The 27,290-nt window shown below is 33.6% G+C and overlaps 1 protein-coding gene across 8 annotated transcripts in view; it reads right to left on the reverse strand.

Annotated features, from left to right (window-relative positions):
- Positions 1–27,290, reverse strand: part of MAP3K4 (mitogen-activated protein kinase kinase kinase 4) — a 124,289-nt gene that overhangs the window by 28,706 nt on the left and 68,293 nt on the right. For all 8 annotated transcript variants that reach the window (XM_031937527.1, XM_031937524.1, XM_031937523.1 and 5 more), the window contains exons 3-14: positions 25,007–26,370; positions 21,426–21,668; positions 16,747–16,893; positions 14,038–14,195; positions 12,948–13,064; positions 11,985–12,084; positions 11,783–11,866; positions 8,347–8,613; positions 5,996–6,145; positions 3,847–4,008; positions 1,130–1,263; positions 701–779 (exon numbers count right to left, since the gene is read on the reverse strand). In XM_031937527.1, coding sequence (XP_031793387.1) covers positions 701–779; positions 1,130–1,263; positions 3,847–4,008; positions 5,996–6,145; positions 8,347–8,613; positions 11,783–11,866; positions 11,985–12,084; positions 12,948–13,064; positions 14,038–14,195; positions 16,747–16,893; positions 21,426–21,668; positions 25,007–26,370 — 3,005 coding nt within the window. The remainder of the gene's footprint in view (positions 1–700; positions 780–1,129; positions 1,264–3,846; positions 4,009–5,995; positions 6,146–8,346; positions 8,614–11,782; positions 11,867–11,984; positions 12,085–12,947; positions 13,065–14,037; positions 14,196–16,746; positions 16,894–21,425; positions 21,669–25,006; positions 26,371–27,290) is intronic.

Consider the following 27,290-nt stretch of genomic DNA (forward strand, 5'->3'; position numbering starts at 1 on the left):
TTTTGCTACCTGAGAAATATTCTTTCAGTTCAATGAAAATCAAGACCTATAAAAATATGGTTTTTACAGATGAATGCAATGCAGTTTAAATATTACAATTTAACTACTCTGATGTATATTACACAAGAGCGAAATAATCACACATTTACAAAAAGTCTTTTTTATTACCCTTAGTAATTATCTGCTTGCATACTTAGGTATATTTTACTGTTAAGCACATACAAATGGCTCTTTATATGATATAATTCTAAGTTTGAATAAAGTGTATGTCTATATTTGTATTCTTATTGTTTTTGCTTTAATTTGAAAGTAATAATAACAATGTGTAATATTTAGCAAGAAATTAAACACTGATATCAAATTTATCCAATTAAATTTTGTCTTCTTCATTATAAGTAAATACCAAGTGTCTTTATAGTTGGAATATTATAGGGCAAAGTGGCAACTTGATATTTTATAAAAGATATATACGTGTGTGTGCACACATGCGCGCTATAACCCTAATCTAATCACCAGTTATAATAATGGCATAAAATGAGAGAAGACAAATATTGAATATGTATAAAGTTATAAAACACCAAGTAATTACATCTAATTATGTAGGAAAACAATAAGACATTACAGACTCAAAGCCAAAAAACCTGAAGTATATTTAAAGAACACTTAATTTCTACACATTTTAAAATTATTAATTCCATACCAAAAAGTCATCTTCAGGAAGTGCTGAAATAAAGCCTGGTTCAATTGCTTGCAGAAAATCAAAACCTTGAGTTGCCCACCTGTGAAAAGAATTCAATAATTACAAGTAAACAACTAGGAAAAACAAAAGTTTTAATTTATTTATGGAAATATTAATTTCACAAAAATGAACTTGTCAAATTCTGAAAATATTTTCAAGGGAAAATGTAAAAATCTTTATTCATAATCCAATTGGAAATAAAGAAAATTACATTTTAAAATTATTTTAACATGAAATCTTGAAGCAACTATCTTCTCTATAATAATCAGGATCAAGAGGTTCTTTTATGTCCACAGTCTCTATAAACAATTTTCATTTAATATTTAAGAAATGGGCAATAAACTTATTATTTGATTCATAAACAAAAGAAATCCACTTCAGTATTATTACCTGGGTCTGGTGCCACGACCACTCTCACATTTAGTTAGCACATAATTCATCCACTTTCTGGCAAAGCTAATATATTTATCTCCAATCTTCTGTCTAAATGTTCCAGACATCAGACGAACAACTTCTTTGTGATACTGAAAGTTAAATTGCATTAAAAATCATTAGGATTTCAACAACTATAATAAAACTATAACATTTTAATATTTTTTATTAAAAAGTGCCTGCTTATAACCTGACCCTTTTAGACTATTATCAATTACCTTTGAGATAATTTTTTTCCAAAGCAAGAATGGCAAAAGACACTATACAGTTTCTGAAATATTAGGAAAAAACAGCAGTAATTACACACACACATGAAATCCTAAGTGTACACACACTTGATATATACATTACACTGCTTTTGTTTTTAAACAATGTTTACAAAGAACATTGCTCACAAAAACTAGAGTTCATATTACAAAATAAACGTCCTCCTTTTACAGATATGGAAACTGAGGTTCAGAGAGATTAGGTGATTTGTGAAAGGTCACATGGATAATAAATAGCAGAACCAATAGTTAGCTGTCAGATTATCTGACGTCAAGTCCACTTTTCTTTCCTCATACAACAATGGTTTCAAATGCTAACTTTATTTGTAAAAAAGAATAATCCTACTTCTCAAATCTATGAAATCTCATTTTAATACTGTATACGTGAAAATGAATGAATTACACAATTCCTTTATTGAGCACAGAGAAGTTAAGCTGGCCACCCAACTATTAAGTGTCAGAAGCAGATTTGAAACCAATTCTTTTCTGACTCCAAGTCCAATATGTTCCATTGATTTCACATTATTTCCAGATTTAGAGATTCTGGGATCAAAAACCATGGTATGCCACTTAATTGGCTATGTGAATTTAGACATCAACAAAGCTCCTTGGCTATCAGTTTCCTTATGTATAAAATGAGAAGATGATAATAAGTAGAATTTGGTGCTTTGAAGTTATCTCATTTGATTATTAAGGTTACATCTAAATCTATATATTTTAAAACATAAGACCGTCTTGAGAATACTATAGTTTGGAGGAAAACTAACAAATTATAAATTGTCTTCTCATGAAATAAGCAGAAATAATAAACAAAAAAGAATTTTTTTAAATTAAGAAATAAGGAGAATTTCTGAGAAAGGGTATCCATAATAGGTTAAGTAGAATTATGATGACTAGGAATGGGAACTAGCCTTCTTATTTCATTAATTCTGGAAACTTCTTCTGCCTATGAAGACTGGCATCTTACCTGCAAACTGTAGTCTTAGAGAACTACTTACAGCACTAAGAAGTCATGTGATTTGCCTTGGATCACAGGGCTTAAATTCTGGTTTTCTTAGCTCTAAGACTAGTTCACTATCCACTATACCAGGGGTCCTCAAACTATGGTCGCAGGCCAGATGCGGCAGCTGAGGATGTTTATTCCCCCTCACCCAGAGCTATGAAGTTTCTTTATTTAAAGGCCCACAAAACAAAGTTTTGTTTTTACTATAGTCCAGCCCTCCAACAGTCTGAGGGACAGAGAACTGGCCCCCTATTTAAAAAGTTTGAGGACCCCTGCGCTATACCATGAAACTGTTCTATTATGAATAATAATCTCAAAAGTTGCATTGACAGATTATCTATCATTTAAAAGTAAAAAATTATTTAACTAATGTATTTTTACTACATAAACATGTGACAGTTTTATAACCTAAAAAATGTAATTGCAGGAATTTTAGTTATATGAATGTTATACAAAATGTTCAAATTAATTCAATATGATTAAAAGAATATTCTGTACATTTAATAGCTTTTTCAGTGGACCACTTTCATAGAAAATTCAGATATTTCCTCAAGATAAAAAATATTTTTGGTAAAGAAATCTTATTCCATCATGGAATATTATTGTTCGGTAAGAACAATTATTGTTCGGTAAGAAATGACCAGCAGGATGATTTCAGAAAGGTCTGGAGAGATTTACATGAGCTGATGCTGAGTGACATGAGTAAGACCAGGAGATCATTATATACTTCAACAACAATACTATATGATGATCAATTCTGATGGACGTGGCCATCTCCAGCAATGAGATGAACCAAATCAGTTCCAATAGAGCAGTAATGAATTGAACCAGCTACACCCAGAGAAAGAACTCTGGGAGACTATAAACCATTACATAGAATTCCCAATCCCTCTATTTTTGTCTGCCTGTATTTTTGATTTCCTTCACAGGCTAATAGTACGCTATTTCAAAGTCTGATTCTTTTTGTACAGCAAAATAACCGTTTGGACATATATACTTATATTGTATTTAATTTATACTTTAACATATTTAACATATATTGGTCAACTTGCCATCTGGGGGAGGGGATGGGGGGAAGGAGGGGAAAAATTGGAAGAAAAGGTTTGGCAACTGTCAATACTGTAAAATTACCCATGCATATAAACTTGTAAATAAAAAGCTATAAAAAACAAAACAAAAAAAAAAATCTTATTCCCCAGTTTTTTCCCAGCTCCTGCCTTTTTATGAAAAGAATAAAAAAATGTCAATAGACAAAGTTTTCAGTTATTTACTCAAAGCCAAGTGGAAACTAAAAACCAAGCTTTAGGTTGACTAAGAATTAAATTTAGAATGTTTCAGCTACAATTAATTATGGGCTTTCTCCCCGGGTGCAAGCCCTAGCATGAGTCTTATTTTTCTGCATTTACCTCAAAACCAAAATTGTAACCTTGAATCATGGCTTCACGATAGTACTGCTGCAAGGTGGCAGACTCTGACTCATCAACTTCAGTATCAAATTCTGATGTGAATATGTGGTCTACTTGGTCAATGGCATCACTTATTTTGTTGCACAGCTGCAATGCATCATCCTAAAAAACAAAAACAAAAACAAATGAAGAATGATTTTAAGTTGAGATGATCCACATAACCTCCTGTAACATTTTAAATAAGCATTATTAGAAAGAAAATAATTTTTCTAACAATTTTACCCAGTTACCACCTTTCTTGTTTAAAATCAATAATTATCTCCATGAAAATAAAGGAAATTGTACAGGAAGGTTTATCTTTTCATTTTAGAAAACCCATATTCATAGAAGACCAATAAGATCTATTCTAGATGAAAATGCTTAATTAAATTTGCCAAAATGACCTCATTTTCATTATTCTTTGTTTTTAAATAAACCATATTGTACAGATCTGTGATAATTTGTAGTAACCTAGATTTTATTCCTTAGGCAGAGGAGGGTCAATGAATAGTCTTAAAAAAACCAAACAAACAGAACTATACTTTCAGCCCCAGTATGCTGAAAAAGAGATTTTTAAGAAACAATAGTTAAATAGGAAGGCTGCTGGAAAAGAAGATGTCCTTATTATGACTAGAAGAAAATGAAAAATATGGTGTTATACATTGGAAAAGTCTTTAAAGTAGGAGGTGCTGTAACAAATTAACATGAACATAGAATGGAAAGTTGAAGTTAACAGAAGATAAATACAATTGGTGGATCAAAGAGAAAGGTCTGGGAGAGGCACTTGATAAAGACAGTGAAGGTATATTCTAAAATAAATCTGTAACATTCATAGCAATGCCTCTCACTTAATGCCCTTTCTCAAGAAAAGACACATTTGTTTACAAATGATATTTGTTTAATCTCTATCTCTATATAAACAGTCAACATCCAATACCCTGTGGTAGGTTATCTGCGACAGGAGCAAATGGCAAGTAGTGTGGAAGGAGCAAAATATAAATGAGCTTCCATCCTATAATTTTCAACTATCTTATCTTAAAATGCTGTGGTGAGTATGTATACAGCTTTAACAGCTGGCAATTATGGCTTCTTTGCTTTACTATTAACTGGTTCAAGTCCTGCTCTGTTTGTACTACCCACAGTGCTGCTACCATCCTCTCGGACCAATCTGCCTTGCAGCCATCCCAGCATCCTTTAATTCCACATTAATTCCTCACCAGGACATACAGCTCCTGACTGTGGACACCTCTGGCTGAGCATCCTTTTCCTGCTCACCTTCACCTCGGTTTCCTTCAAGACTCAGCTAAAGGGCCGCTTTCTACAAGACGACTTTGCTATTCCTGTTGAATCTTAGAGCGATCACACTGAGACAAGTCCCAATATATCCTGTCTCTTGTTTATTGTCGCCTCCATTACGTTGTGCATTCCTTGAGTGGTTTTTGTGTTTGTTTTTCCTTTCTTTGTATCCCCAGTGCTAGCACAGTGCCTGTGTTGTGTGATACTGGATAATCAACTTAACCTTTTTGGGTGTCAGGCTCCATGCCTGTAAAATGACCAAGTGCTAAATCATTCCTAAGGTTTATTACACTACTAAAATTATATCATTTTATGTTAACACAAGCTCCTTAAGAGTAGAAATTTTGTTTCATCTTCTGTATTTATCCTATATGTATACACATTTGGTAAAAATTTAGTGAGAGATCCACAGAAAAACAAATCAAGACTGTTGATTGACAGATGGCCATATCTAGGTGGTTCTGAGTATCATGTTTGACAATCCTTTTCCTGCATACTATTTGCTGTACACACTCCCCATTTGTTATCTCAGTCTCCACTTTCTACCTCTTGCTCTGGAACACTATTACTTCCCAAAAAACCATTCCCTAACAACTGTTCCTTTATTTCCGTAGTCCCTCCTGGTAAGAGTGCACACTCCTTGAAAACAAGGATTCTCGTATGTTTCTCAGAGCTTAAAGTTAAAACTTGATAATTTTTTTTTTTATATTCACATATTCATTCGCTCAATTCCACTAACAGCCTATGAGCCATACTAACTTTTCCATAACATTTCAAGAATTAAAGATGCCATATAAGAGAAAAGTGGAAATACCTTTAGCTGCTGCAAAGCTTTGGCAATAATTGGCTGACTCGAAGTCTGTTCTTGGTGCAAAGTTACAAGCCCTTCAATGGATTGCTGGAAAGCTTTTCTCTGGATCACAAGGTGAGCAGATTGCATGACTACCAAGAGTAGATTTTCAACCTAGGAATATAAAGCCAAATCTAGTACATGAGAATAAAATGACAAGTTTCCCAGTTCCAGAATTTGTGTGAGCCAGAAGGAAAAAATAGCATGTGTACATCTAAATAAATTAGCCAACTAAATTCTGATAATGCCTCACAGTTTTACAAAGTAGCTTTCTCACAACACTGCATGGCCAGTAATATATGAATGGATCTCATGGATTCTGAATTTCTTTCCAAGGAAAACAGACTGCAATTTATCTATGTCTGCCCAACCTGTGACACTTGTCCATATGCTTCATATATCTGATACAGAGGTCCACCCAATCTGCTGGAAGTCTTTTTTATTTTCTCCTGCTACCATGAGAATACCAGTGGCCCTGTTATTTCTCACTCTCACAATCCATCCTGTAATAAAATTTTTTGACAACTTTTTATTCATATTCTTCTTCAGATTTCCGTGTTGGTTATGTGTGAAACCTACCATATGAATCTTATATAGACAATGAAACTGATATTTAAGCTAAGTGAAATGACCAAAAAAATAGTCAATAAATAGCAGTGGTGAGATTCTAACACTGCACCTGGATATCAAGTCAAGTGTTTTTTCCCTACATCATGGAGCTTCTTCAATAATTACTAACAATCCTTATTTCCTAGATATCAGTCCATCCTACATATATTTTATCTAGGTATAATTAACAAAATCATTTCCTTTCTCATTATTATTCCCACAATGCAATTGATAATCATGAACACAACCAAAGGTCCCATTGCAAGGGGCATTTCCAAGGAAAAGTCAGAGATAAACTGCTGAATATAGATAAATGACCTGGTGAATGTTTTCTCAAGTCACTCTCCTTCCTGCTTTACTATCTAGTACATGACTCAAAATTTTTCTCTCTTCCCAACTCCTGTTCTCATACTAGGGGATTTCATCATACAAAGTGACACCCCATCAAACATGTTGACCACTCAATACATCAACCAACTTGTTTCCATTGACCTAGTCTTCCATCTTGACTCAGTCATATACAAAAATGGCCACACCTTTGAATGGCAGCTTCAACTTCTATTAGTTCTTTCCCTTTCATCAATAAACATAGTCGTCTTCCCTGTCCTTAAAAAACACATCCTCCAACTCCCTCAAAAACAAAACAAACAGCAACAAAAAACTCCCCACCCCCTTTTGACTTTTTAATTGTGTCTTTTCCTTAATTACCAAATTTTTAAAAGAGAGTTTAAACTCACCACCCTCCACTTCCTCACCATCTATAATTTTCCTCAATATTCTTCTATAGTTAACTATCTATTTAAATCCCTAATCTTCTAATGACCAAATCCACTGCCCTCTTCTCAGTTTTTGATTTCCTTTGACCCCTCTTGTTATGTTTGGCAGAGCTGCATATATCCCTCTTCCACCTTGGCTTTTATTTTCTGATTCTTCTCAGTTACCTTCTGTATTTATTCTTCTTTCTTCTATTTCTTAAGCCAGATCATCCTCCTAAGACTTCTCAATTCTCTTCTCTTCTCTCAGTACTCACCTACTGGCAATTAAAACTCATGCCTTATTATCTTTCTTTGTAGATTGCTTCTAGATCTTTTTTCTTTCTTTTCAACCTCTACACAGCATACTACTTAATGAGTTCTCTGTCTCCAAATGCCTACTGGACCTTTTTGTCTTTATGTTAAAATAAATCTTCAAATAAAAGAAGTCTGAAATGGAATTCTTGACTTTACCCTCAAACCAGCCTTTCTTCCTAATTTCCCATTTCTTTGATGATATAGCTAAACTTTCCAGTTACCGAGACTTGAAACCCAGATGTCATCTTTGATTCTTTCTCCTTTCCCACATTCAATAGGATGGGATTCCATGTCAATAACATCTCTTGATCCCATCCCTTCTTTTTAATTTCTACTATCATCTTAGTTCAAGTTATTATCTCCTTATATTACAGCAACAATCTTATTGTTCTCCCTCCTTCTACCATTGATCTTTCACACTTCTGCCAAAGATATTTATTCCACTGTATTTGTCTGACGACATAACTCCCTTTCAGAAGCTATCAGTGATTTCCCTCTATTAAAATGAAATATGAACCAACTAGCCTAAATCAAACCCCACCCTCCATATTTGAATCTCCACATTACTCCCCATCACATTTGCATAACAAAAATCAAGATGTATTTTCAGAAATTATACAATGAATATTGTCATACCTGCATACTTCTAAGTGTGTCAACTGTTTCCACCTGAGGCACTATTTTTACAGGCGTCCCTTCCCATGTACTCCAGTGGTCATCTAACTCAGGATCTCGATCACCATGCTTGGTCATCAGTAAGTAAGCTTCAATTACTACATCATCTGAATCTTTCGAACAGTCCTTTCCTGCAGCTGCATTCAGTAGTTGCAAAATAACACATTTCTCCCCAGCAAGAGTATGTGGAACAAATAACTGCAAATTTTCCAATCCAGGAATTTGCACCTGGAAAACAAATACATTTGAATTTTTAATAAAGAAACATAATGTATACAATACCCAGTTTTCAGAACCATATATTTCGTATGAAAATAGATTAGTCTTTTTTAAAAAAATGTACCCAAAAATGTCTTCCCTTAGAGACATCATCTCTTAGGAGAATAAATTTTAATACCTTCTTAACTGACTTGTTTTCAAAATAGTTCATATTCCAAGGACGATAATATAAGCTATTTTTCTTTAGAACTTTAAAAATTTTGTCACAATAAAGCGCAAATTGTGCATGTCATAACTGCTTACTACCTTACTATCAATGACAAAAATCACATTATTCCAATGTCATTCAAAGACAACATTAAAGTTAACATTATAAAATCAAAGTATACTATGGTTAATTTAAATTACATTAATAATTTCTATAAACATAAAATCCAAAAAAAGTAGTCAAATAACTTAAAATTAGTAACCCTGTAACATTTTTAAAAATTTTGTGATAACATCAAGGTTTACTTTCTGCAACAGCCACAAAACTCTTTTTTTTTTTGTATTTAAATCAAGGTATTGTTTTAATGAACTGTGTAATAGAGCCAGTCAGAATAAAAATGACCACTCTCCAAGTACAGAACACAATGACTCTACACAGGGTTGATCTAGAGCCAGTCTCCTTGTTAAGTTTACAGTGTGAGCATAATTTACAACTTAAATTTGCAAATGCTACAAATCAGGGCTTGATTTCTTGTTTCTTATTTTTGATCATCTAGACTCAAGAATATAACGTACAAAATGTTAATGCTTTACATTAGGTCCAGCCTACATTTTTAAAAAAAAGTCAGTTAAATATTTGTCAGCACACACAAGATTCTACCACTGTATTAAGATTTCTATTAATAATATAAAATATTGAGCAAACTATTAAGTACAAATCAAAGTAATACCACAGAAATTTTATCACCTCATGTAAATTATGTGTGTATATGTACTCACAAGCAAAAAAACATTTTTGCCAATCAGACATAACTTTAAATTAATGAATTTTAGAATTGTAATGTCATTTATATAGCATATTTGAACAGGTTTCTTTTGGATAAAGACATTTTGATTACATGTAATAAACGCATATATATATATATATATATATATATATATGCACAAATATACATCCACATACTTTTGATTTGCTTTAATTCCCTAATAGTAATACTGTACCTTCCTACTTTTTCTTCTCTATGAACAACCTTCTGGTTTTCAAGTTGATTGTGTTTATTATTAGACTGGTCCTTTAAGCAATTATATGACTTTATAGTTCTTCTGTTTTCAGGACAATAAAACCTCAGCTTTCTGGAAAGAACCATTTTAGAAATTTGGTGCTTACACAATGACTCTGGATTTAGAAATCCTCAGAACAATGTCTCCAGAATCTCTCTGGTGGGGAACATGCTTCTGAACACCTAGCCAAAAAAATACATATCCCAAAAAGAGTCATAACACTGAGCACTGTAACTGCTCTGCCATGTCAGGTCTGCTCCAACGTGGGGAAGAAAAGGAAACTCCCTAATTGAATAGAGAGGTCTATAAAAAGGCCAGTCTTTTCCTCCTAAAGACTAAGAAGTGTAGTATAGGGAGTGAGGAATAAAAGGCAACATAAGAGACAAGAATAAAGAAAAGGCATCACAAAACAGAGGATTATCAGCAGCAAGAGCAAAGACTAGACAAGCTAATGCCAGCCAAAGATAATGACAGAATCCATAATAGCTCTGGAAAACTTGGCTAACCACAACTACTCATATGCCCAAGAGTTCTGAACAGCCAAGGTTTTACTACATAAATTTAATATTCCCATTTTATAGATAAGCATTTGTAAAGTCTAATCAAGGGAAGCATTTATATAATAAAATGTCTTTAGTGTCTAATTAGCACTAATTAGCTTTATGCATAATAGCAATAACTGTTCCATGAATTATTTTAAAGTTAATTTAAAACAGTTTTAATAGAAATGAAAAGGGGTAATATTGATGGCAAAAAGCTTTAAGAAGATAGACTAATGTATTTTTTTTTAAAGACCTGTACAGAATGGAGCAAGCCCCAGATCTCCTAACATTTAGCCACACTGTTTCTTGTGTTCTCTCACCACATAAGTGAGGAGTAGCTTCCTTCAACTGGCTATATACCAGGAATGAGCATCCAGGAAAGAGAAAGCATGTCTGGCTCAGCCTGGCAGTTGGATACAGAGGCCTCTCAAGATTCTCAGCTTCAGGTTTCTTTTTAATCAAGACTAAGATCCTCCCAGCTACATTCTGCCTTCAAGCTTAGTCTTTTCTTTGGATTCCTCTTCCTGGTAAGGGTCTTGGTCCTTTCTTTACACACATTGCCGTAATATATGTAGAGTATTCATTTTTTTCTGAAGACTAAACTATTAACCTAACAATAATTAATTTAGTGCCCAATAATTACCACACAAGCTTGGAGTCTGAAGATCTCGGCTATTTGAGTTCTCTATCTCTTCCATTTTCCCACTTAAATGAACAGGGTGAGGAAAAGGCCCTATTATAGAAAATCCCTGGAAGCAAGTTCTTTGCCCCCTTAATTTCTTCAAGCAGTATTTCTGGCTCCTCTCTGGGTAGTTTCAGCCAGTCTCCAAAAGTCATTCAGCCTAATTTTTTAATTCTACAGAATAAAGGCCCTCTGAGAGCTTAAATGAACTGTCCACAATCACAAAAGTGGTAAAAGGCAGAAGTATAATCTGAATACAGGTCTTCCAAGGCTAATTTCAGCACATACATTTCTTTTAGGTTGTTTGACCCTTTAAGTTTCATTTTGTTCTGGCATGTCTATATTTTTTTGCTAAAACTTCTCTTGCTCTTGAAATGAGAATATATATTTTAACATATTTAAATATATACAAAGTTTTATATATATATTTGATACCACCAAATATCAAACTTAAATAGGAAGAGATCCTTGTGGACACCTATTAACTTAGAAATCCACAAGTTAATATTACATATGTTGTACTATGTTTGTATTTATTTTGTTAAACATTTCCAATTACATTTTAATTTGGTTTAAAGCACTTAGGAGTTTTGCAGACTGCATGTGCTTGTAGCCCAAGTTTGACACTTATCAGAATGCAAAGTGACATGTCTACATTCAATGATATTATTTTAAATAATTTTACCTTAACATATTGTTTTGATTTCAACATATCCAGAAGGTCTTGTACTGGTGCTGATACTATGAATTCTGCTGCTATTTCCAGATCCTGGGATTACAGTTTAAAATAAAAAATATATATATATTTTACTGAGTTGAATGGTTCTTTAAAGATTTACAAAAATATAAGCAATAGAAACCAAGCTTAATCACCATCATCAGCTCACCTTTCTTAGCATTTTAGCAAAGCCAAGTGCTTTGGAAGCCCTTTCCCTAGCTTCATGAAAGAGCTCCTTCAGGGCTCTGCTGGTCTCTATAACAGATCTCCTGTAAAGTTGATTGAAATCCTATGAATTAATATATGCTTCAGGGACTTAAAAAAAGAAACACATATAAACAAATGTTACTTCTATCAAAATAAATTTAGACTGATCATAAAAAGCAGTAAATGATCAGATACATTATAAAACTTGCTTATTTTTTTTAATGTATTTTCTCACACAAGTTAATAACCATAAGTGAAAAGCATTACTTTCTAAACAGTTTTAAGATCAGATCTTTGAAAATTTTAGGAACATGGGACTTTCATTTAACTCCAATCAACCTATAAAGATTGAGAATTGAAAGACCAAAAACTTTTCCCAAAACTTACATGGAAACAACCTTTTCTCTTTCCTGAGGAAAATGTATGAACAGAATTAATTCTATCTACCTTTAACTTTTCAATTAATATTTTCTAAGTGTATCTTTAAACTAAAAAATACTGATTTTTCAATTAATATACTCCCAGTTCACCTATAAATAAAATGTCTCCCAAAACCATAAATAAGAAAACATGAGAAAGACAAAACTCAATTTTTAAAAAATGTATAATACTTCCTTGAGGGTCCTAGGACCAGAAAATCTAGAGCTGGAAAGGAAATCTGGGGTCATCTAGCCTGAAACTAAGATCTAGGGAAAGTAGTTTGCACAGGTAGTATATGAGGTGCTGGTAACTTTTAGTTTTTAAATAAATGGAAAACTTAGGAAAACTCTAAAATGCTAGAAAAAATAAAGTTTATTAATCATTGTAATTTATGCCATGTTATTATTCTAATTGAATTAGTATGTGCTTCACATATTTTATGTTCATGAATGAGATAACATGCAAAAGAGTGAATTAAGTTGAAAAAAGGAGATAGCAGTTTGACCTGATTTCATCTGAAGCAGTGCTATCATCAGCACTAGTCCAGAATTCAGCACAGCTTTCCTGCAGGCCACAATCTAAAAATCCTCCAGTAGATTTCAGCAGCATTCCTGCAATGTCACTAAAAGAACATAATAGAAAAAGAGAAATAAAACCAAGGAGTAAAATTACCCTAACTTATCTGCCAATCCCTATGAATATATTAACTTCTATGCAAAAACTGATCTCAATATTGAGGTTAAGTTTAAGAATAAAAGTTACTAACAATGATGCTTAATTTTGCCTTTTGCTTGAGTAGGTAACAAGTGTTTCCCAGCTAGAAAAGAAATAAAATTCCCTTTCTGATTCTCTCCCAGTCCTCGCTCTTTATGTGGAACTTTGATGGGGCAACAGTACAAACAGAAGCACTCTTTTTTTTTTTTTTCCAATAACTTTTTATTGAAAGAATCCATTGCAGGGTAATTTTTTTACAACATTATCCCTTGCACTCACTTCTCTTCCGACTTTTCCCCTCCCTCAGATGGCAAGCAGTCCTATATATGTTAAATATGTCGCAATATATCCTAGATACAATATATGTGTGCAGAACCAAACAGTTCTCTTGTTGCACAGGAAGAATTGGATTCAGAAGGTAAAAGTAACCCAGGAAGAAAAACAAAAATGCAAGCAGTTTACATTCATTTCCCAGTGTTCTTTCTTTGGGTGTAGCTGAGAGGCACTCATTTCTAAGCAGAAGCCTTAATAAGTTATTTCCTAAGATACTGAAAACTGAGAATAGACATCTCAAGTTCTATATGAGAAAACCTAGGAATGTACTAACTTAAGATTCTACTTCCCATATATAAAGCAGGAGAAAGGCAGGTAACCAAGGAGCGATTTCAAATGGCCAACTAACTCCCCTTCTGTAAAAACTTGTATAGGCCAATTTCTCTGGTTTCTATGAGCCTTCAGTATAGGGAACTGACCTCATTAATTATAACTTCAACAACTAAAACCTGAAACTTTATAAAACACAAATACTTCCAAACAAACTGACAGTAAAAGATTAAGAAAGCTATTAAGATGATTAGATGCAAAACAATAGTAAATCCTACCAAAACAATTTTCCAGCCTGTGCTTCTCCTCCTCTTATGTAATGAGTTATTTCTTTGGTGAAATTCCATTCTTCTTCTAATAGATTTTTTAAACTATGAGATGCTTGAGGTAACTGCTGTAACATTTTGATCCAACTTCTCATGTAATCAAAATACACCTTTAAATGTAAACAAGAGAAAGAAAAAGAGAAAAGCATAAGCTTTCAAGTGAATAAATTTAGGAAATTCAAATTAAAAGTAACAACACTGACTGCAGCAAGAAAAAGTTAATAATGAGGGAAAACACCAAAAAACATGATAATGACAACAAAAACTCAAGTCTAAAGTCACTAAGCACTATTAAAAAAATATTTGTACACCTCTATGCTCTGAAGTATCATTGTACTATTTATTTGGCACAATGCAAAAACTGACAATTATAATGATTACAAAGAATCCTCTAAAACACTTAAATTATGCTTATCAAGAGGGCAGAGATGTGTATAGTTCATTTAAGTTGGTCTTGTATGAAATAAGGCCAAAAGAATTTATGAAAAATCTTTATATCATATCTTATGGAAGTCTAAAATGTATTACATACTTCCCCTGCCTAAATAGAATACATTTTAAATAACATTTGATGGAAAATTTTAATTGTCAAAACCAAAAGGTTAAACCTTTAATCACTGATCAAATTCACTTGTGTGGCTAATCCTCTAATGAATCAAACAATAAACTATGAATAAACAAGAAATTTAAATCAACTAAATTCAAGAAATATTTATTAAATATCTACTATATGCCAGGCTCTTTGCAAGGTACTGGAGATACAAACACAAAAATGAAATAGAAGGCATAATTTATAACAACTGCTTACTATCAACCTTCTGCTACACGCACATGGCCATACTAAAAATTTTATTTATAAAGTAATTTTCAATTTGTATACTATCTCAGTATTTAAAAAAAAAAAATTGCATGTTTTTGTGTTTCCATTTTCTCAAATAAAAGTGTATTACATTAAATCCTGCCAAAATCCAAAGATAATTACTAAGATCAAACAAATTTCAAGAAATCTGAGAATTGGGGGTAAAAAACATCCACAGCTGTCTTTGTCATAGTATATAAACTAACATTATACACAAAAAAATCAACTGAAAAATATCAATAATTATCATATGTATACACACACACATATGTAAATATATATATTCCCTATTAGAATCCAAGTTTTGTGAAATTGTTTTTGTTTTTTTTAGTACCCCAAGCACTTTGCACAGTGCTTACTGATTTTCATTTAGTGACTATGAATGATTTCCATTTCATTTAGAAAATTCATGTTAGTGTAGTCTTTGTTTTCATTGTTCTCTTGGCTATGCTTACCTTATATCCCTTTATACATGTCTTCTTACAGTTCAGTGAATTCTCATATTCACTGCAACTCACTGTCCAATAATATTGGATTTATGTTTACATAGCATACTTTTTTAAGCCAACCCCAACTGACAAAGTTTAAACTAAACTGCCCACAGTCATATAGCCAGTAATTGGCAGAGCCAGGATTTTAACCTGTTTTTTTTAATCTATGTTCAATTGCCTCTCTTCAAAATCCTTTCCTTGTCACATAAATTCTTTAATTTTTAGTTATACTGTTTTCTGCTGAACAAAAGGTAAAAGAAAACTATATTCCTCACATTTTTGTGAAATAAAAAAATTCTTTAAACAAAGATCTAGGTGGTATGATAGATACAGAACTAGACCTAGAAACAAATCCAGTCTCAGACATTTGCAAGGTCTGGGACTCCAGCCAAATCACTTTAACTTCTGCCTCAGTTTTCTTTACCTGTAAAATGGGAAAATTAATAGCATCTGCTTCTTAGGGTTGTTATGAGGCTCAAATGAAATAAAACTAATAATGTGCCATATGATAGCTATTATTAAAACTTATAGCAAAAAATGTGTGATGAATAAGAATGTTTTTTTTAAATGCTAGTTTAACCTTAGCTCTGATGAAAGAAACTTAATAAATAATGTCTTCATTTTTATAACAACTTCTTAAAGTCATAGTTTTTTACACACCTGGAATTAACTATTTTTTAACATTGTATCTAATATATCCATTCCCACAACACCTTGAATTTTAGAGTACATGATTTAAATTCAAAAAAGAAAGCACTGTGGCCCATTAGATATGGCTCACTCCTTGTAGATGGGGTGGGATATGAATTGAGGAATGAAGTAAGCTAGGTAAGTAAAGGGAAGGAGAGTATTTTCTGAGCGAGACAAAAGTAGCATATGCCTAGGCTATTCTGCCCCCAATGGAATTATAGGATATTTAAACTGATATAAGATTTCCTGTCACATAAAAATGGGCCTGGGGAGGAGGAGAAGGAGGAAGAATGTATACCACAACACCTGTACCTAAAGGCCCCCTTTACACTTACCTAACAAATGGCCATCTAGCTTTTGCTTGAAAAACCACAAAGTAAAGAAGAGTCCACTCTCTCCTGGTAAATAACTGTTAGGAAGGTTTTCTTTATATAAAATTTAAATTGGTTTTCTTGCAACCTCCACCCACCATTCTACCTAGTCTTGTTCTCTGAAGGCAAACAACACAAGTCTGATACCTCCTCTAAAGGACAAGAGAACCAAATTAATTGTTACAGATTCATCATACAGAATAAACCAAATCAAACCACGATAACTATTTTTCTCATTGCTGGTCCTTACCATCAACATTTTGTGCAGGTCCTCTTCAAAAGAGTCTATATTGCAGTCAATCTTTTCCAAATCATCTAATACTTCATGAAGCATAAATTGATAATATTGCTTCATTAACAGGCCACCCTTCAGAACCTCTTTACACTCTCTTACCAGCTATAAGAAAACAAACACATTAGAGTTATATAATTTATCATTTAATCTGTTCTTATTGAATTCTTTAGCAGTTCAATTAATTCAACAAACATTTAACACGACTATGTGCTAGGTACTGTAACATGTATCAGAAATACAAAACAAGTCTTTGTTCTGAAAATGCTTACGTTCTTCTGAGGTAAAACAACATATACCTAGAAAAGTACAAAATATTTACAAAGTTCAATACAAAAACTTCTGGGGCAGTGGAAGTTGGTAAAAAAGGGAGCTCACAAAAGACTTCATGTTGGAGGTGCCATTCAGCAGAGCCTTAAAGAGAGGAAGGGATTTTAAGAGTGGGAAAGGGGAAAGGGATTATTATTGGCGTGAGTACGATATGTGTAAGGAAAGACATAGAGGTGACAGATTATATATAACCTATTTTATTAGTGTTTAGCCCCATAAATAACTAAAGAACCTTGACTTCAGAGAGCTTTTATATAAATTTAAATTACACATTGTTATGATTATGTATAAAAATCTTAGCATGATGAAACATAACACCTTCTTAATTTATGAAAGTTTGTTGCTGTTTTCTAATTTCAAATGCCCCAGCTTAATTCCATCCTTCAGTACATCACCCTTACTACTGCCACCACTCACTATTGAAGAAGAAAGTCATGAAACTATGCTAGATCTGGTCTAGTACAAATCGACACTATTTAATCTCTACTGGGCCCTCATTGTTTCAAGTCCTTTTAGCTCACTTTTGAAGGACCTACAGGACATTACCCACGACTCTTCCAGCTGATTTCCATGATCATAAATCCCCCCAGGGATACCCCAATACCCTGAATCTAAGCTATCAGCAGGGGGTTAATTATTAAATGTATAGGGGGTGGGTTAGAAAGAAAGGAGACAAGGGAAAATTCAATAAAACACACAAAACACTTCAAAATGACTATCTATATAGCTAAAAGTCAAGGAGCATAAACCACTCGAAGTCTCTTGAATGTAGTAAACTCTCTGATCCTGCTCTTCCTCTCTTCATGCCTTGATTTTTAATTTCATGCTAGCATTTGGATAGTCAGTAAATTACCCTTCCAACTCTCTCATATAAGACTATGGTTTAGCCCCTTGAATTTTTAACATCCTTCCTCTACAACACAGATTATGGCCCATCACTTCCATTCATTTATTTAACAAGTATTTTAAAAGTCTGTAGTAGGTCTGTGAAAGACAGTATGCTAGATTCTGGGGACACAGACATACATAGACACACAAATGGTCCCTGTGTAAATGAGCTAACATTCTACCAGAGGAACACAAGAAAATAAAATTTGACAAGAAAAAGAGCAACAAAAAAATAGGAGAATCAAGAAAAGTCACAAAGGAAGTGACTAAATGAAGAACCTTGTGATTCCAAGCTAGAAGTCAGGCAGGTGTGATACACAAAATCACACAATTTCAGCAATGGAAGAGAATCTCAATAGTTCAAAGCTAGCATAGTTGACATTTCAAAAGGAATTTAGTTATCTAGTCTTTGACTTAAAGCTTTTGATGAGTAAGATCCCATTGCCTTTAGGAACATTGACTGTTAACAAGTCTACCCTTGTATTATTAAGCCTACCTCTGCCTCCTGACCTACATGATACTGCTCACTCTACCCTCCCAGGGCCAAAGAAAACAAGTAAATCCTTCCATAAGCCAGCTCTTCAAACGCTAGAAATCAGCTTACAGATGCCATCTGCCTCCAAGGATTCTCTTCTCCAGGATAACCAACTCCAGTGTCTTTAAATAATCTTTAAAAGGAATGAAAGCAAGGCCTTTCATCTGAATAAGGACCTATTCTAGCCTGGGCAATTTCCTGCAGGCAAATCTCTTCCAATGCATCATAATATATGAAATAGTCATCAGAAGTACTCCAGTGAACAAACTAAAAGTTAATGTGACCTTGTGACCAAAAATGATCTGTATGTAAGCTCTCAACCACCACAGTCATGAAAAGTAGGCTCTAATTAGCTTTGGGCTGAGCTAAATTCTTGTACCACTCTCCTTCAGGGCTTATTTGCCCTCTCAAACAATAAAAATAATTTTAAAAAACAGCTCTGAAAGTAGAAGTAACGCATAATACTTTGCACTTCACCACTATTTACCACTTTGGAGTCCTCAAAAATGAGGTAAAATATCTACTACATATCATAAGTGGGAGGTCTCTATGTATAAGGAAAAAGGGAAAACATCTTTGGTGAACTGCTATCTCATCACCCCAATCTAGACCCAGAATTAGAGTACTGCAGCATCCTTCTCATTTCCAGCTGGCTTTAATATTCGTTAATAAATCTAGTTTGGACACAACTCCTAAGTGTGGACTTTCTACTCTTTCCTCTCTTCAGATGGGAAGCTCCCATCTTATACTTGTCTTTGCTTCCACTTTCTATAATTTTTTTAAATTTTTTTTTTACACATCTAAGTTGGTTGGGGCATTCGCAATAGATCTTATGTTTGTAGAGGCCTTTGAAAGCAAAAAACTGAAACTTAAACAGGAAGGAGAAGTAATCAAGTCCCATCATTCTGAAATACACTAACTGAGAAAAATAGCTCTGATTCAAATTGCTGCAATGATTGGCTCCAATTTACCATCCTGGCTACCTATCTCTATAACTTTTAGGGCTATCATGGACAGTCTGATGAAAACATAATTTTTAAATGAGTAAGACAAGGGACATAAATTTACAAAGGAAAACAATTACTGAAATCTATCTATCTACATATATATGTGTGTATGTGTATGTATGTATGTATGTATATTTCAAATTCCAGATTAAGGATCCCTATCTTAGAGAGTCTTCAGCCTATCACTGTCCTTCCTAAAATGTGAAGAATCCAGAACTAAACATAATACTATAGATGTATTCTGACTCCAGGTGCAGTAAAGTACAAAAGGACTATCACCATATTATCCTTGGGAGCTGTTTGTCTTAACATAGTCTAGTATTATTCTAGACCTTTTGGCTGCTATATCATACTGCTGACTTATATTGAGTTTACAGGCATAAAAAGTCTCAGATCTTTTTCAGAAAAAATATAGTCATGCTATTCCTGCTCTGTTATACTTGTGAAATTAATGATTTTGAACCTGTGTTAGACTTGTTTTTATCTCTATTAACTGATTTAATCAATTCTGTTGATATCTAGTTGTCCCTTGTGTTAGCTATTCCTCCCAGCTTTGTGTCATCTATAAATTTGATAAAAATAATATCTAAGCTATTGATCAGTGCTTAGCACAGAGTGGTTGGCACATAGCAGGCACTTAATAAATATTTATTGATTGACTGACCACAATGTTAAAACAGTATCCTACAAAGCAAAGATAACTCAAATGCCTCACGATCTCCTTGATGGATATCAAACCATTAAAGAATTTTCTTTGGTCTGGCTGATAAAACAATCCACAATCTACCTTCCAAACTATAGTTCAGCCCACATTTCTCCTTTTCCATGAGAATAGCATGAGAGATTGTATTGAATACTTTCCTGAAATGGAAGCAAACCATTATCTAAAGCATTTCCCTGGTTTACTAGTAAAACAATTGCCAAAGTATTTCTTGATAAAGCAATGATGGCTCTGTAATTATTGCTTCCTTTCTAGGTATTCATTAACCAGCTTTTAAATTCTACAACTCTGCCAAGAATCAAAGTATTTTATCTACAGCTTGCAGATGCCATTATCTTCTCTTTACTGAAAATTTATTTTCATTTCAATAGCTAGTTTAACAAATATTATCTCATTTGGTTCTCATAACAATCCTAGGAAGTGGGAGCCATTATTATCCCTCATTTTACAGATAAGGAAACTAAGGCTGAGAGAACTTAAGTGACTTGACTAGGGTCAAACTACTATTAAGTATATGAGGCAGGGTTTAAAACTAAGTCTTCCTGATTCCAGATCTACTACTCTACCCAATGTTTCACCCAAATGCCTCTAAAAAAACCCCAGCCATCTTGTTTATATTAGCCCCATGAACAAATGTATTTTTTAATGAATCTGGCTAGATACTCTATTGCTGGTCATTTTCATATCTTAAAACTATCAGAGAAATCTGAATTTTGTTCTCTAACAATACCTTCTTGATCTGCTGTTCATAGGACTGGCATTACAACCTAGTGATAAGCAGATAAAAAAGGGAATACCAAAATATAGCAAATCCAAACACTGAGTAGAGAGTAGTGAAAAACCTACATTTTTATTTCTTTTCCAATTTTCTTCACCACTGTTTCATTCACTCTACAAGTGGAAATTCTCCAGACCCTAAGAAAAGTGCTTTTTACTAAACAATGACACAACCAACAAATTTTTCACAAACCTATCAAATTTTATTAAGACCATCTCTTATTATACTGAAATATGATTGTATGATGAATAACCATTTATTTTTATCAATTACTCTTAACAGTTCTAAAACAAACTAGAGACTTGTCTTCACAAAAAATTCATAACCAAACAAAGTGACATATCAATTACTTTAAAAAATTGAGTTTTAAATGCGAACCTGCTTAATACTCAAGAGAGATGGTTCCCCAGCAGGTCTCTGTTCCAATCTTAATTTGAGACACTCATGGATAACATTAAGAAGCACTCGACAAAGGACCAAAAATGCAGGCTCAAATGATGGCAAATCCATAGATTTCAGCTCTTCCCATGACACTGTGCTGCACTTTTGTTCTGATGACGGTGTTGTATTTGACAACTGTATATAATCTGAACACAACATAGGATCTGGGAACTCAGAAAACTGTAACAGAAGTAAAATTAAACAAGATTAAGATTGTCCACAAGAAACTGCCAAAACTGTGGTTAGGACACAAATGGAATATATCACTTCTTGGAATATGGTGATAAATTTATACTGCCACTCTGATATCACAGGGGAAATACTTGATATGAAAGAGTAGTTTGGGGATTGTTGTTGTGTTTTTTCCTAAAAAGATTAAAAGAGGAAAGAAAAAATTAAGGATCTATGAAACTCTAAAATGAAATAAGACTAATCATTTTTCCCTTCAAAATAAATACAGAATAAGTAAAAGATCACAACCTCTATATAGAGAGCTGGTGATTAGAAGCCCAGTTACTTAAGTTTTGTCCCTAGTAGTACAAAGATCTAGATCACAGGTTGCAAAGGGAGAATAGTTTAGAAATAACTTTTTCATTTTTCTGTGACACTTTTGGAAGTAAGTAGCTGTTGTGATGATGGGATGAATTATATTTTAGGTATGAGATTAGAAACAAGTTCCAAACAAAGTACCTGGGGACAAGGAGAGTCAGAAATTCAATAACTGAATTCAACAAATTATCTACTAAGTACAGAGAGCTCTGACATAAACTAGAGATAAAAGTTAAAAAACAAAGCCAAGACTCTCTCCCTTCCCAGTGCTTACATTCGAACAATGACAAATGATATTTTTGTAGCACTTTTAAAGACTAAAAAGCAATTTATATTCAAAGACCTAAAAAGCAATTTGAATTTTACACCAACCTTGTGGAAAGCAGGTGTTCTGAAGATCATCCCCATTTTACAGATCAAGAAACATCAAGTCATTTTCAGTATAAGGAGAAGGATTTAAACTCTGGTCCTAACGTAAGTTCTCTTAATTAAAAACATGTTACCTCTATAATATAATGGTTTTGAATGCTTTTTTGAAAAACAAGCAACTGAAAATATTAATGATAACAATGCTAATCATAAAATTATAGTATGTATAAATCTGCTACATATTTCTTCACAACATAAAAAGATGCCCTTAAAGTTGTATATCTTATGTACCATAAAATACATTTTTCTGTGACATTAATTTTATTAAATATTTCGGATATTGTATCTATAGATACTTGGCTTTTGCCAAGACATATTTTGAATCCATCCAATGACTGTCTATTTAAAAAAATTACTTACCAAAGAAATGTTAAAATTCCCCAAATTTCCCAATGCACTTAAAGTGGCTGAGTTAAAGTGGCATTTCTTCTTGCTTTCTATGTTGCAATAAGAGCTAACATTTATATTGTGCTTTATAGTTTATAAGGCTTGATGAATACATTGGCTCATTTGACCACAATAATAAGCATGTGAATTAGACAATGAATCTAATAGACTTCCCTTTTTATTCCTTTACAGACATGAACTGTTAATGAGGAAGAGGACAGAAGCTCACATTCATAAAAGGCTACACAGTTCACAAAGTTATTTGCTCACAATAAGTCAGCATGATAGGTAATGACTTAAATTTATGGTCCAAACCCATGCCCAAGGTAACAAAGACAGTACAAGTGGTCAAAAAGGGATTTGAATCCAAGTTTTCTGATTCCAAATCCAATCCTCTTTCAACTGGGGATAGTTGTCCCCATTCCTTCTTATCCTAGATCTTAATATTAGTAAAGGTGAAATCAGGATTTGGAAGCAGGTTTGGGGGAGGAGGGGAAGGCTTGGACACAATTATATCACCAGCAGTCCCACATCAAGGACAGTCATGAGTTATAGTTCAGGCCAATAGTCAGAAAGACCTGCTAAAACCTGTAATATCTAAATGTCATGAGGGTCAACTGAAGATCATGAATGTAAGATGTTTTATAAACTTTGAATGTTATAATTAAAGAACAGAGTATTATAGTATATTTCCCAAATTTTTATCTAATTTAATTAAGCTTCAATTAAAAATTATTATCATTCCTTCTTTGTGCATACATAGCACAAGAAGGATCTCTGTGACTCATATACTAGATCAATTGTATATAATCCCTCACTTCAACTAAAAAAAAGATAAACTCACACATGCTCCTTTACTATGGCCTTAGGCACATAAATATACATTTTAAAAAGTGTATTATGCACATAATATAAACTTACTTAAAATCAAGTTATCTGTTATGCAGATTCATCTTAGAAGTTCATTACCAAATTGATTTATATTACAAAAACAAACAACTCTCCCCACTCTACTTATATAATAATGCAGATGAAAGAGTCTCAGAGCTCTATGTCCCTAAAATACCTATAAACATTAGGGCAGATTTTTTTTAAGATTTCCAAGAGTGGTGATTTCACATCTCCTCAGTTCATTCAATTCTATCACCCTAAGCTTAAAGAAGTTCTTAGATGCTAAAAACTTAGGTTTATATCATCATTTAATTTTTCATATGAAAATAGTAATAAAATATAGGTGACAAGTTTATATCAATAGATCTGGGATTTCATAATTTAGACTGGTAATGTGAATTAAAAAATGTGGGTTCCTATCCAGATCATACCTCTGTGTGCATAAATAGTATCATCATCATCACCACTACCACCACTTTGAGCACATTATGTCTGGGTGTATGTAGTATACACAATTATACATGTTGGCCCTTGCTCCTCTCTTCAAAGATAAGGTTATTTAACTTTCCCCACAGGCCCTCCTTTCCAATCCTAATTCTTTTTAGTCTTAGGTAGACAACACAAGAAGTATTATTTCCAATGTCTTATATGCCATCCTTGTTTAATTCAACAGCATGTCAACCAACAGTCAAGGGAAAGACTGGAGATCGAGTCACAGCACCTGACTTTCACCTCTTGATCTCTCTCTCTCCCTCATGTGTCACTCTGGACAAATCACTAAATCGTTTTTGGTCTCCATTCCCTCTAAGGTCCCTTCTACTTTAAATCTATGAGCTCTGCCTCTTTTAGCAGAAATGATGTCATGTTATCTCAAAATAAGTTTTCTGTCAATTTTGAGACCTCCACTCATTCTCATCTCTTTTCATGTTATTCTTATTTTGTCTCTTCTTCAGGTTACATTTGAATTCTTGATTTCCACCCCCTTAAGTACACCTTGTACTTTGCTTAATGTCCTTATAGATCAATTATTTAATTTAATTTTTACCAAACAAAAATAAGGTATTTCAATTTCATTTAAATTATTCACTTAAAAAAAAAAAAAACCTTTTAAACTGAAAAGACAACTAATGATTATGGAAACAATAAGAGAAGATACCACTATGAAGAGATAAATACTAAATTAATAAACTATACAATTGAACTGAAACATGAAAATTAAAAAAAAACTACCATCTCTTTTTTAATGTCCACCAGAAACCTACCTCCAATGGATGATCACTCTTAACCAGTGCTATACGGGCCCTTTGTAAAGAACCATCCATTAGCTTGTGAAGTCTTACAATTAATTTTCTCAAACCCATCTGTTTGAGAGCTTTGTCTACAAATGGTCTATATATAGAAGTCAGACAGTATCTACTATAGCCTGTTTCAGCACTGTACTCGGACGCTCCCCAGCCAATAGATTCATCTTCAGACTCCAGTCTGTCAAACTTCCTTGAAAAATGGTCCTGGGGCTGGAGGTCCAAACTGCTCTCCATGGCCCGCCTGAAGTCCTTGACACCCTGATCTAGAACATGTTCTTCTTCACTTTCATCGGTGGTAGTTTCCAATTCCTTCACTTCTCCTTCTGTGTCACTCCCCTCCTCCTCCGGCTCGTTTCCTTTGGAAGGTCGGGGAGACGGTATTTCAAACACTGGCCAGCCAATGTCAGATAAATTTTTGATGCCCAAAACAGTTCCCATAATCCTTAGTTTCTGATTTAAGTCTTTCGTAATGTTTAGCCACAGACAGAGTGCCTGCACCCTGTCTTGGAAATCTTTTGCAGCATATTTTTCATAGTCCTTTTGAAGAGCCTGCAAAGAGGGATAAAGTGCTTCTATATATTCAAGCTGCTCCATTATCCGCTTTACCTGTTCAAAGGAGACCCGCTGGCGTTGGAGATGTTCGTGATAGTTTGAATAACCCACAGCATTGGCTCCTGGGGGTGCTCTGCTCTGTCCTTCCACTGAAGTACCATTAAAACTAGCTCCATTTCTCACACAGGCAAAACTCCCATAATCTACTTTGAATGTGAGGATTTCATTGATAATATCGGGGATGGCTTGACGGGCAGCATATAAAAAAAGGTCCTGGTCATTAATGGTCCGTCCGGCATGCCAGGCTTGTAATTCCAGCCAAATGAGTTCATTGGATCGGTTAAACCAGAAAGCAGAAGTGTTTTCCTGCCCTCTCTGCTCCCTGTCTTTTTTCTTTGAGACTGAGGTAAGCTTTAGCAGAAGTCGTAAAGTTTCAAAGAATTTTAAGCGTTCCAAAGGACAATCAGTCCTGGAAGTCTGGCGTGCAGTTCTGGCTATAGGTATAGGCATAGAAACCGGAAGCTTAGCATTGCTACAGCCAAGGCTGAGGTAAGGCTTATTGAGATCAACATCCGGAATTGGCTTTTTTGGCAAAGACCCACCCACTGCGTCTAACATGAATGAACACTGTACATTTTTTTTATGATCCCGTTCTGTTGTTCTAAGAGTGGCTCGGATCTTTTTTTCTTGCTTATAACTGTGTTCTTCCACATTCTCTACTGTTTTGCAAATGTCTTTGTGAGGAAGCTGATTTGGTGCATTCATTTTTTCTATTAAAAAAAAAGGGAGAACAAAACAGCATTAATTCTCAATGACAGTATATAAATAAGGTAGAGCTAAGTGATCTGGGACTTAGATTTAGTAAGATCTAAATCCAAATCCTGCCTTAGATATTTAATAGTACGGAGCCCAGGTCAAGTAAGTTAAGTTCTCTTTATTTCAGTTTCCCCTCTGTAAAATGGGGATAATATCACCTTCCACAGAGAATGGTTATGAGGATCAAGAAATTAAATATGCAAAAAGTGTTGCAAACAATAGAGTGCTATGTATAAGTTAGCTATAATTATATTATTATACTATATTCTAGATAGTAAACATAATAACATAACTGGTCAATATTTCTAAATCAACAAATATTTTTAAATAATTCCAACTGACACTTTTACAGTTTCCTATTCTTTTATACCATATTACCCCAAACTTCTAGATTCTGAAAATTAGTTGGAAACTAATGAGTTATTAACATTTTCTAAGTTATTAACTTTTATGAGAATCTGATTACTCTTTTATAAAACATAATAAATACATTTTATGCTTTCTTTCCATATTAACTAATGGGGACTTCAAGCTAATTTCCTTTTCCTATATCCCAAATTATAGATGTCATATCTAAAGTTAGAAAACACAGGCATGCAAACCAAAAGACTAATTTCTGTAAAACTTAAAAGACGATGACAAGAAAGATATATTTAACTTATTTTGAGTCTGTTAATTACTTTGTAAAGCATAGACAAACGGACAAGTGCTAGTAACTTGCCTGAATACAATAATATAGCATTCATAAGCAGCATCTCTCTGGCATCCTCCTTTTTTATTATTTTTTTTAATATCATGGGTATTTAAAGACACAGTTCAATTCTGATAGGATGCAAGATCTTGAACTGATACAATGCTGCTTACCTTGCTGCCC

The sequence above is a fragment of the Sarcophilus harrisii genome, chromosome 4, assembly GCF_902635505.1.
Source record: "Sarcophilus harrisii chromosome 4, mSarHar1.11, whole genome shotgun sequence".
Taxonomy (NCBI): domain Eukaryota; kingdom Metazoa; phylum Chordata; class Mammalia; order Dasyuromorphia; family Dasyuridae; genus Sarcophilus; species Sarcophilus harrisii.